We start from the raw sequence: 12316 nt of genomic DNA, 5'->3' as shown, positions 1-12316 counted from the left end.
GTGATTATATTGTTCATCTGTGTTCAATTTGACGTATAGAAAAATGCAGACTAGATTTTTATATTCATGAAGAAAATAAAAATGGCTGCGATGTGGCTGCAATGGACTTCAGAGTGTTTTTAGAGGGTTGCTATGCAGTTGAAAGGGTGTTCTGAGTGATTGTTTACCAACCTCATGAAATTATAATCAATAGATACTGTATGACACTGGTCCCTCTTTCAATGCAAGCCAATGGGACTTTTTTATCATCTGCCAGACAAAAATCATAAATCAGAATGAAATCCCACCTCTCCTCAACTAGCCACAGGTATGAGGCATCACTCTTGATGAGTTATCTTTAGCCACATTAGATTCTAGTGAGTCATTTGTCATCAGTTTCCTATTTTTTCTTATCTTGGGGTCATCATAGTTTCTTGACACCAGCCGATTTGCTTTCTTTTCATCTCTCCCCCCACTCCATGCTTTCATTGGTTTAACAGAGGAGTGGTACGGGCCATGGTGTAAGACCCCCGCTCCCCTGCCTGTGATCGGCCTTCTGAAATGACAGGCTGGGCGCCTCTGTAGGCTCAGGGTGGAGCATAATGACACTGTGTGTGTGTCTAACGTTAACATTAGAGCTCCTTGGCTACAGGAACTGAGGGGAGGCCAAGCCTGTTATTAGCTCTGGGACGTCCTGTAATCATAACTGGGCTGGACACCGAGCTGTCTGTAAGGCGTGTTACTTTACAGCAGATCCCAGATCAGATGCAGTCACTATAAACAACACTGAATAAAGGAGGTCACGCTACAGGGAAAATTCAACCCCCAAAACCCCTCACGTCACTCCACATGACTTTCTTTTCTGTATGGAACAAAAAAGGAGATGTTTCGCAGGATGTTCATGCTGCTCGTTTCCATACAATGAAAGTGAATAGGGATTAGCTGTCAAGCTCCAAAAAAGACCTAATAAATGTTGTTTTTATTTTTATATTTTCTGCTTTCATGTTAATTTTAAAGTTTTAGCAATTTTGTTGTCCATTTTTGACATATTTCTTAGTTTGTTTCTAAATGTCTACTTAGTGTTTATTCATTTTATTTCAAGTAGTTTTAGTTTGAGTTATTTTAGTACATCAAGATAAACTAAGTTTAACTTAAGTTTTTTTTTAATGAATAATTTCATTTTAGTTTAATAAGAATATTTTATTTTAGTTTATTTCAAGTAACTATTTTTTTTGTTTGTAGTTTTAATTTGAGGGGGCATTTACATGACACTGTTTTCAACTAAACAGAACGCATTTTATGCAACAACAACAACAAAAACGTTTTGGGGGCCTGAAAATGCAAACTTTAAAGTGCAAATTTTTGAAAACTTGGAAAACTTTTGAAATGGCACTTTGTGGAAACGGTGACATCATGACCATTATCTGTTCATTCTATAGGTATGCGAGAGAACATACTTAAAGGGTTAGTTCACCCAAAAATGAAAATTGGCTTGTGTTTTACTCACCCTCGAAGCATCCTAGGTGTATATGACTTTCTTCTTTCAGACGAATCCAGTCGGAGTTATATTAAAACTTGTCCTGGCTATTCCAAGCTCTATCATTGCAGTCAGCGGGTGTTGCAGTTGAACAGTCCACAAGTCGTCAAATAAAGCGCGCGCATTCATAATAAAACGTGCTTCACACGGCTCTGGGGGGTGAATAAAGGCCTTCTGTAGTGAATCCAAGCGTTTTTGTAAGAAAAATATCCATATTTCAAACGTAATAAACACTTTTCTTTCACTTCCGTTATCTGTCATACGCGGAAGCCGTTCCGGCGGATGAACGACAGACATGAAGGCAAGTAAATTATAACAGAATTTATTTTTGAGTCAACTGCCCTTTAAAAACATCTTTAGTAGGGATGCACCGAATGTTCGGCAACCGAAATTATTTGGCCGAAAATAGACCAAATTTACGCAATAGTAAAAAAAAAAATTTAATAAATAAAAAAATTTCGCTAAATATATGGTGAAAAAAATGTGAAAAACTGTGATCGGTATTTGGTCCAGTGTTTCATTTTGTTCAGCTTCGGCCAAGAATGTTCATTTCAGTGCATCCCTAATCTTTAGATAGATATATGTAATGATAGACAGATCGAACAACAACAACAACAACAGTATGACAGACAGATAAATTCTTGGCAGATTCTGCATTTCCTCTATTTCTAAAAGCCCTTTCATGGCAACACAAACATTAAAACACCTTTCAGATCAGGTGCAACTGACAAAAAGCCTCCTGCTGACTTGAGAAGCAATGAGAAATGAAGCCCACTGGTTGGTTTATCAAGTCTCAGGGTGGCTTCTCAAACAGAAGTGGCAAACAAGCCCAAATCCATTGTACTACGCAGACCATTCCTGTTAGACTAACTAAAGTGAGGGATTCAAATTTGGAGGTCATGTTAGTGATACAAATAGCATGCAGCTGCAAATACCTCTTACAGCAGGGAGTAATGAAGCAGAGAACATGTGTGCTAAATCACATTCAACCTTGAAGAGCTCAAATCCATCATAGGACATGACGACCATACCATTCCTAAGGTCATACAAGGGTCAGCGCAAAGTGGTGCATAAACCAAGGTGCAAAAAACTTGTGAAACATTTAACTATCCATATTACAAATACAACAAAACCAATCAAATACAATCCATACTTTCCATTTTAATACATAACATGGAGCTGGATTTTAAACTATTGAGAAAGCAATGTCAGCTCATAACAGTGCATTTTGGCTGATTAACAGAAAAGATCTAAAATCTACCAAAAGCCTTGTCAAAAAATTCTGATTTAAATTTTGCATGAATTGAGTAAATATTGTGATATTACAGATATTACATAATTTGCCAGACTGCATCAGCATTAACCAATTTAAAATAGCTTTCATACCAATGAAATTTAACTATAGATCGAGAAACAAGGCTATCAAAGTCTGGTTTAGTTACAGGGTAGACAACCATTCTGATGCTCTAATGCCTCAGTGATCTTAGACCTATACAGAGGGATAATAGTATTGCTAATGGTTATCATTCAAGTCCTGTGAGCCTCTTTACATTCTAGTAGCGCTTCTGGTCAACTTGTGCCACAACAGAGCAGTCAGGACAAAAGGGCCAACACTGATTACCTTACCTACCTACCTTAACACTGACACATAATCAATGTCCGGTGCTGTTTTGTATGCATGTCTCCTGTATTCTCTACAGCTTCACTTTGAAACAAGAATAAGGTGAAGTACACATTTATATGCACTGATGGGTTTGAGGGGTGCAGGTCATTTCAACAATGCTGTCCAGAGGATTGGAGGGAGTGTCCACCTTATTTTGCAAGTTATTTTCTGTGAATGTTTAAGACTCTGAAGACTTCTGCTATAAGTAAATAACTGCTATCTGCGTTACGAAAATAGTGTTCATAATTACGATAATAAAATATGATGGCAAATACTAGTTTGCGATATCAAGCAGCATAATAGACCATTTTAGTGCAGTTAAAATAACTGGAAGTGGGTGATGTGTGTAAAAAATGGTGGATACAACAGCGATCCGAACTCGGCAGAATTCCAAGTTCTACATATCGCCCTGCCATCGTGTTTTGTTTATTAAATATTTCTGGATAATCCGATTATGCTTTCAGGTTCCAATATGAGCGCAGTACACTCAGCTCCAATTTAAAACATTTAAACCAATTCAGCAGATTTTCCACAAAAATAAGTGAAAAACATCTACAGATTTGATGAAATGACAACCTTACAATGAAAACCTGAAGTGCAGACTGCTTTTTATTATATTTCTGGCAACTTAATTGACTAGAATAGTGGATAAACCACTTACTAGGGATAATTAGGAAGAAAAATGTCCAGGTTTTGCCCTGATCACCATTACAGTGGTCCATACTCACATTATGCTGCGGACTATGAACTGAGCGTCATCTGAATTTTCACACGTCCCCAGAATGACCGCCCGAGGAACTTTCCTTCAACCCTAGAGCTTTCAGCTGTGAAAGGGCAACACGAGGCTCCCATCCTTCTTACTGCTGACTTTTACACAAAACCCTCTCATCAGGACCAGCCCACTTAATGTCCTATATACACACGCTCTCATAATAACCCCCCAAAAGCTATGTGACTTCCCATCTATACCTCCATGCCCCTTATTTGACTCCAGCCCCCCCTCACTCCCCACAAATGCCCTGGCAATGACCCTCTATTAGAGGAAGAACGTGTGAGCGAGTCTGCGATCATGTTTAAATGGAGGAGTGTGTCATTCGTGTGTTGACTACACAAATCTCTCCTCCATATCGGGGTCACAGCCAGTGCTCACCCATTTGTTTTGCTCCCGTCCTCACTGCACTGAAGCAGAGCCCTCAATGATCGTATACAGGCTGCATGGGTAGAGTCAGCAATATACGGCTATAAACAGTCAAGCAGAAAACAGCATCACTGACAGCCGCCATATCAGACAAACACACCTGCTAGTGAAAAATCAAGTGCATTCTTCTAAATTCAAGCATAAAATCAAAGCTGCGTCACAAATAATTCAACGCCCTCAAATGACAATTCCTGCAGTAAAAGTATAACTTTGTGAGGAAAACATGTCCAAAGCCCAAAATTTGTTTTTGAACCTGGATCCAGATAAAAACTAAAAACCCTACAGTGAAGGCTGCGTAAAAAGCAATGATGACACACGCTGCATGTGAATTGCAACACAATGTAAAAACTATCTGGTCTGAACATGAAATCAATTCAAACTGCGATTACATATATTTTGTGGTACTGTCACTTATCACTCAAAGCCAATTCTTAAACATTCTCATCTTATAATGTTCTCTCCGTATAATGCAGCTTCACTGCTGGCATGGCAGTACAGCATTCAAATTCTGTTCAAAAATATAATGACTATATGTGACCCTGAACCACAAAAGCAGTGTTAAGTCGCTGGGGTATATTTGTAGCAATAGCCAAAAATACATTGTATGGGTCAAAATTATTGATTTTTCTTTTATGCCAAAAATCATTAGGATATTAAGTAAAGATCATGTTCCATGAAGATATTTTGTAAATTTCCTACCATAAATATATTAAAACTTCATTTTTGATTAGTAATATGCATTGCTAAGAACTTCATTTGGACAACTTTAAAGGCGATTTTCTCAATATTTTGATTTTTTTGCACCCTCAGATTCCAGATTTTCAAATAGTTGCATCTCAGCCAAATATTATCCTATCCTAACAAACCATACACCAATGGAAATATTATTTATTCAGCTTTCAGATGGTGTATAAATCTCAATTTCGAAAAATTGACCCTTATGACTGGTTTTGTGCTCCAGGGTCACATATAGTGACGTGACTATTGTTCTATTCTTTTAATGAACCTCACGGTTCCCAATCTTCTTGACCAATGAATTTCAATGACTTTTCCTGTCATGCTTCACTACTGGACAATGACTTTAAACATTTTGTAGAGATTGGACTCGTGCAGAGGAATATTTAGCCAATAACATTTTACAGGTTTAATAGGCCAAAGTAAATGGCCTAGAAATGCCAATTTATGCCATGTATGGCAAAGGCTATAACACAGTTGCTGATAATACTCACATAGATGACAAAAACGTCACAGCTGGGAAGAAAACACAGACCTCTGGAAAAAGCAAACCAGCAGGAGGAAGAAATCAAATCAAACTTTAAATTACGCACAACCGAAAGTGTTAAAATGCTCCATGTTATAAATATAAAATAGCATCAACAACTAGGCCCAACAATTCCACTAGTTTTTCCTGCAATGCTTGATTTACAATAAATGTAAAATCCTATGCATCCTAAAAAAAGACACTTGTCATGACAATAGTGATCTAATCTAAAACAAGCCACTGGCAAATTCTAAGCCTTTTCTTCTACTGCAGACGCCTAGAGTTGTCATGTGACTTCAGGCCACTTGTGGAAGCCTTGATTCCTGAGCCAGACACAACACACTTAGAGAACCTTGGATGCACGTCACGACTTCAACATCAAGTTCCCGAATCAAACCACAGACATGAACAGCCAGAAACCGAGCTCAAATTTAGCATGGCATCATTCTGACAGCCAACACCCTGCAGTGCACATCATGGATGTGACCCATATCAGATATGATAGGAGGGGTGGGTGGGTGTGAATGCGTGTGTGTTTAGCCTCTGGGGAGCATAAGGCAGAGCTGCTATTTATCAGGTTACAAAAAAGTGGGTGTGTATTGTGCTGCTCTTGCCGCCTGTATGTCTGCAGTTCAGCCTCTATCTATCTCTCTCGCTCTCTTCATCCCTCGCTCCATCTCGTGCAGGATGGTATGATATGCGTGTTCTTCCACCACTACACACTTTCTCTGTCTCTCCCCAACAACAGCGGCACATCTTGCAGCTGGCAGCCTCGGCGGCAGGGAGCAAAACTCACGTGACCGCTTATTCTTGATCATCTCTGCCATGTTTTCGTGAGTTTGTACGATCGAGTTTAAGCGATATGGCATGAGGCAATACCGTTTATATCGATATACAGTAGTTTGATACGAGCGCTTCTGAATAATAGCAGAGAACACGGTGTGAGCATGAGACATGCTTTATATTAAGGGCTACAAAATTACTCGTAAGATATAGTTAACACTAGGGATGCATCGATCGGATACTCAGTAACTTTTATTTGTTCCCCACTAAATAATGTTGTTTCACTAAATGTTTAGTTTAGTTTGTTTTTATAAAATTATTGTGCACCCATGATTTTTCTAGAATAACTTTTGCTGCTGAATTATCCACTAACCTAGTTTATAATAGTATTTTTCGTCATAGATTATATATTTTTTCATTTGTTATTTTTCATTCAAATGAAGTGGTCTATATTTAGCAGATTGTGTTTAACACACAAGAGTGATGATCACAGAAGTATAGAAATTCTGCATTGATTTAAAAAAACTGCGCTGGTATCGGATCGGAATCTTGCAGATACTCAGAATTTAGTATTTTTTTTTGTCATAGATTATGATTATAAATATATTTTTTGATTTGTTATTTTTCATTAAAATAAAAGTTGTCTATATTTAGCAGATTGTGTTTAACACACACAAGAGTGATGATCACAGAAGTATAGAAATTCTGCATTGATTTAAACAAACTGCGCTGGTATCGGATCGGAATCTTGCAGATACTCAGAATTTTTGGTATCGGATCGGTTCTGAAAAAACGGTACCGTTGCATCCCTAGTTAACACGTAGCCTATAGTTTAAAGCAGCTCGGGATGTCAGATGCTCTGACAGACTCATGTGCCACTGACAGAGACGCTGCTGGTTCTGTTTAATGCATTTGAGATGTGCCGTTTTCCTCAGTGCATAACTTACATTTCACAGGTATATTCTCCATCTGTAAATTTCAGAAAGTCATGGAAATATTTCCATTTTGCTGTCAGAAGTGCATGAGCCTTCTTCATGCGATTCTCTGCTAAACTTCACAGACTTCAGGGAACAAGCGTCGCAGCGCGCATGTGCGCCAAACAGACGGAGCTCAATAGAATAAGAGCACAATAATTGTGTCATATGTAGAATTTTAAACTTATCATAAGTGTATTTTATGATGGCAGACCGCCGTAATGGGGTAATCGAAATATAATGCAATTAATCTGTGCTCTTGTGATTTTTTACTTTCATTTAGTTTAGTGAATTGAACTTCTGCTTTAAAAAGCATTATTTTTGTTTTTAGATTGTAATGTTAGAATATTATGTGATTTTAGCCCCTTCTTTGCACATAATGGACAGCATAGTCTATACTTTCACTATATTTGTTTTCATTGCCTTTTATATTAACATTGTTTCATTGGACAACATTTGGCAGGATGTTTAAATAAGTAAATAAATAAATATTTTTAATCCAAATAGAAAATACCAAGATATATATCATATATCGCCCAGCCCTACATTTCAGACTGACAACTGTAGTACTCTGAGACTCAGAACATGAAACCTTGGAAATTTATAGACGCAAACCGCGATGACGGTTTTTGGTGGCAGAAAATGACAGTTTTCAAGTAGCAGTCTATGGAAGCCATGGAATACAAGAATAAGAAAAGGTACATTTGAGTTTATATTTCAAAATTCTGACTTTATTCTCACAATTCCGAGATTATATCTCAAATTTCTGATTAAGAAAAACAACTCGTCATTCTCTCTTTTCACCTTGGCTCAGAATCAAGAGTTTATAATCCCACACTTCTGGCTTTTTTCCCTCAGAATTGACAAACTCGCTATTGTTGAGTTAAACGGAGTTATAAAGTCCGAACTAGGAGATATAAATTTGCATTCGCGAGAAAAAGTCAGAATTGTGAGAAAATAGGTAAATGTTATGTAAAATGTTTATAGTAATAGGTTTAAAATAGTATTTTATGCTGTAACTGTAGGGCTAATACAATATGTGACCATGGAGCACAAAACCAGTCAAAATTGAGATTTATACATCATCATCATCTGAATAAATAAGCTTTCCATTGATGTATGGTTTGTTAGGATCGGACAATATTTGAAGATCTGGAATCTGAGGGTGCAAAAAAAATCAAAATATTGAGAAAATCATCTTTAAAGTTGTCCAAATGAAGTTCTTAGCAATGCATATTACTAATCAAAAATTAAGTTTTTATATATTTACGGTAGGAAATGTACAAACTATCTTCATGGAACATGATCTTTACTTAATATCCTAATGATTTTTGGCATAAAAGAAAAATCTATAATTTTGACCCATACAATGTATTGTTGGCTATTACTACAAATATACCCCAGCGACTTAACACTGCTTTTGTGCTCCAGGGTCACATATGTCCCCTATGAACTGCATATGTGAATATTATGTAGACTTATTGGTTAAATAAAATTTATGCTTTAAAAGTAGAGTAACCATAGCAGTTTTCATCCATAGTATGTCCGTTTAAACGTCTGCGTTTAGCTTCAAGTGGCGTCTTTGACGACAGTATTCTACAAAAATGATTTTCATTCCAATTCTGACATCCAAAGGCACAAAAAATATTTTGTTTTCTTATTCCACGGATTTTACCCGTTTCCCTCCACTTGTTCCCAGTGTTTTTCTGCCACCACAATGCACGCGCGTGCAGCTGCAAGTGACGTAACGGTGACGTCTACTCCAAATCGGTCTATATTAGGAAGCCATCTGAACATGTTAAGGCCTAAAAGTCAATTTCAGAAATTTAACATGCACTTTGACTTGCTTTCAATTATTTCTGGATGTTTTAGCGAGTCTCAGAAAGCTGTTTGCTTACTCAAATCATGTCACGGCTGAGAGCCGCTATTCGAAACAGAAGTGAAATATGCAAATACTGGTCATCAGACAGGGAAACCGAAAATGTGCTTTGCACAAAACTTCCACCAAACAATGGAAACAGCTTCATCGACTCACCTGATCTTGTTCATGAGGCAGCAGACGAACCGGAGGCAGAGAATCCAGAGAAACGCAGCCCGTCCCGTCGTTATGAGAACTCCTGCTTACCAACCGGAAGAGCGGCCCTTGTTTTACCACCCGTCCGTGAGAAGCGGCCCGCTTCAGAGACAGTCGGAGCTGCTGGTGGAAAAGGCCCGGCCCCATAGAGCCGCTGCCAGACAGATAACCTGCAACATCTGCCTGGCACTTCAGAAAGCGTTCGATGCTCTTCAGGGATGATCCGCCGGATTCGTGAAGCCCCTCTAGAGAGCGCTTGATGAGCTTGTTCCAGTCCAAACCGGGTTTTTTACTAGAGCTGGAGGTGCTGGAACTGCCTCCCGCCCGAGGTTTTGTGAACCCCAAGCGTCCAGGGTTATCGGGGTCCTTGTAGGAGTTGAGCCCCTTATTGGACACCTTGAGTATGCAGCCATCTTTAACGCTGAGCTCAAGGTGCTCCAGGACCGTCTTGCGGTCAAGCCCATGGGACATTGACACTGCATTGCAGATGCGCTCTTCGGACGGCCGCTGCTTTTGCTTTTTTACCTTCTTGATGGCTTCCAAGATCCAGGTGGTGTACAACGGGTTGGCCAGCTTCACCATGGCTGCTGTAACACTGCTGGGACAAGGCCCAACACACGCTTACAACCGTTAGGAAGCACCCAGTGGCCTCAGCCCTGGCGCTGCCTCGTCGTTGTCCTCCTCCTCCTCTCTCTTCGTCCAGGAGGCTATCCTTTGTCCCGGGGTGGTGTAGTAAGTCTCTCTGTGCCTGAGCAGGAGTTGTTAGAGAGGGAGCCGATCACCATAGCATAGGCTCCCAAAATCCGCCCCCCCACCCACCCTAGAACAGATCCCTCTAACCCAGTGACCCTTCCTTCTGAAGGGCTGCCACACCAAAGCAAACAATGCAACAGACAGCAACTACTCCAAGAGAAAGTAGAGTTGCAAGAGCCTTGGGTGTCGTCTTATCCGCCCTTCTCAAAAGCAGTAAGTCTGGTAGAATCCTCGATTCTGACGATTAGTGTTATCCGTTTAGATGGAGCATCTTTGTAAAGAGTTGTAGCAGCACTTTTGTAGTAAGGAAATGCAAGTGTGAAAATACTGCCTGGCTTGAACCTCCTAGCACAGCTGGAACAAGCGGTCCAGAACAGATCCCTTACTCCAGAAAGCAACGCAGGCTGACCATCATCCTACAGAATAGTATTCTAAAGAAGCTCCTGCAACCTGCACGAAAAACATGAAAGGATCAGACTCAACAACAACAACATTTTTGAACACTAATATCATCTAGCCCATAGAAAGGGCAGAAAACAGTTCTACAGAAACACACAGGCCTCACTAAAGAAGGGCAACGAATCTACGTGCATCTACTGCACAGTGACAGCGAACTACAACTCCACACTACACTTCAAAAATGATATTAGGAGTCTTTAACTATGCGCTTAATTCTTATTGTACTGCAAAACACTTTTACTGGTATTGAGGTTGGATACGGTTAAGGTTAGGTACAGGTTACGTGGGATTGTTAGGTTTAAAGGTGGGTCAACTGTAGCTGTAGATATAATTTCAGAAATTAATTACAGCATACTGATAATTTTAAATGCAAGTACAATATTAAGACATTGCATGTTCACAATACATGATCAACTGATGCACAGTTTAAGCTCTGCATTCAAATACAATCAGTTAAAATACAGTTTAAACAAGTTAAAGCCATTATCAGCAGCAACACATTTATTTTACTGTCCTTGTATTTGTGTTTAATTATTGCGTCATTTGATGTTATTACTAAAGCAAACTTGAAACCAAACATAACCCTAACACCGTAGTTAATTCATATAAATCAGTACATGTGTAATTACACTGTAACAAGAACACTAAAATAAAGCACAACCCAATAAACCAAACAAAAACAAAACGTGCAACAGAGAGCTGCCTTGTGAACAGTTGTAAAAACACTATTTCCAGTGAAGGCACACAAAAGGGTTATATTAGAAATATGTCTAAAACTCAAAGTGCCTGAAATAAAGTTATATGAATGGGATACAACAGAATCAGTGGTTCTTTTATGTACACAACAATCTAAACGCAACTCCAAACTAAAGTTTAGCAATTTCACAACACTGTGACAAGTGGCCACCTGTAAATTATCTTTAAATTAGGTGCTAATCACATGTCAAACTGCAGAAAGGAAAGCACGAAATGTCAACACATGGCTAATAGTAAACAACACAGCAACGGGGCTTGAACTTTGAAAACAAATGTAAACCGTATTAGACACAGCAGCTTAATAGTGGCTAAACACGTGAAAACATACGCTAGTGTCGATTATTTAAGCATATTTTTCCATTCCAAACGATGTAAACTTTTAAGTAGCGAAGCCAGTGCACTAGGCGGATGTTGTTAACGTTAGCTTCAAAACACAACATGCAACGTGCAGCTGAGAATAAGGACAACGTTCCCTCCGTTCCCTTCAACGCCTGAGATTTCACACCATAATGATCGGAAAACGGCTTTTTCTGGACCTTTCCAACCTTATTTTCCGTTAAGAAACCTCGCGTCCTAACTGAACACACAATGCCAGTGGCTACCGCGGCTAGCGCGTGCCTCAACCGTTAAAAAAAGATCGCCAAGATTCCTTCCTTCCCTCAATCTGTGCCTCGAAGAAGCGCTTGATAAAACATTTAATAAAAATCCTCACGCTAGATTGCTTCTCCGCGCTTCCTCCACCATTTTTCTCCTCAACTTCCTTCCCCGCTTACTGTAAACCAAGTCTGCGGTGGCGGAGGAGACGAGGCCCGTGAGGGAAGTGGTTAGGCCTCGGTTAACGTTAGCTTCTCCCCACCCTCCCCCTTCATCTCCGCGTAA

The 12316-nt window shown here is 39.3% G+C and overlaps 1 protein-coding gene across 2 annotated transcripts in view; it reads right to left on the bottom strand.

The window, feature by feature from the left end:
• LOC107708249 (histone acetyltransferase KAT6A-like) overlaps positions 1–12316 on the bottom strand; it is a 51239-nt gene that overhangs the window by 38627 nt on the left and 296 nt on the right. The window contains exons 1-2 of one of the 2 annotated variants that reach the window (XM_016512431.1): positions 12150–12180; positions 9431–10672 (exon numbers count right to left, since the gene is read on the bottom strand). In XM_016512431.1, coding sequence (XP_016367917.1) covers positions 9431–10051 — 621 coding nt within the window. In that variant the 5' untranslated portion in view covers positions 10052–10672; positions 12150–12180. Of the gene's footprint in view, positions 1–9430; positions 10673–12149; positions 12181–12316 lie in introns of those variants that run through there. The other variant, XM_016512430.1, reaches the window with a different exon arrangement.

Source organism: Sinocyclocheilus rhinocerous, unplaced genomic scaffold (genome assembly GCF_001515625.1).
Source record: "Sinocyclocheilus rhinocerous isolate Xijiao unplaced genomic scaffold, SAMN03320098_v1.1 scaffold1436, whole genome shotgun sequence".
NCBI lineage: Eukaryota > Metazoa > Chordata > Actinopteri > Cypriniformes > Cyprinidae > Sinocyclocheilus > Sinocyclocheilus rhinocerous.
This window is presented reverse-complemented; position numbering and strand designations above follow the sequence as displayed.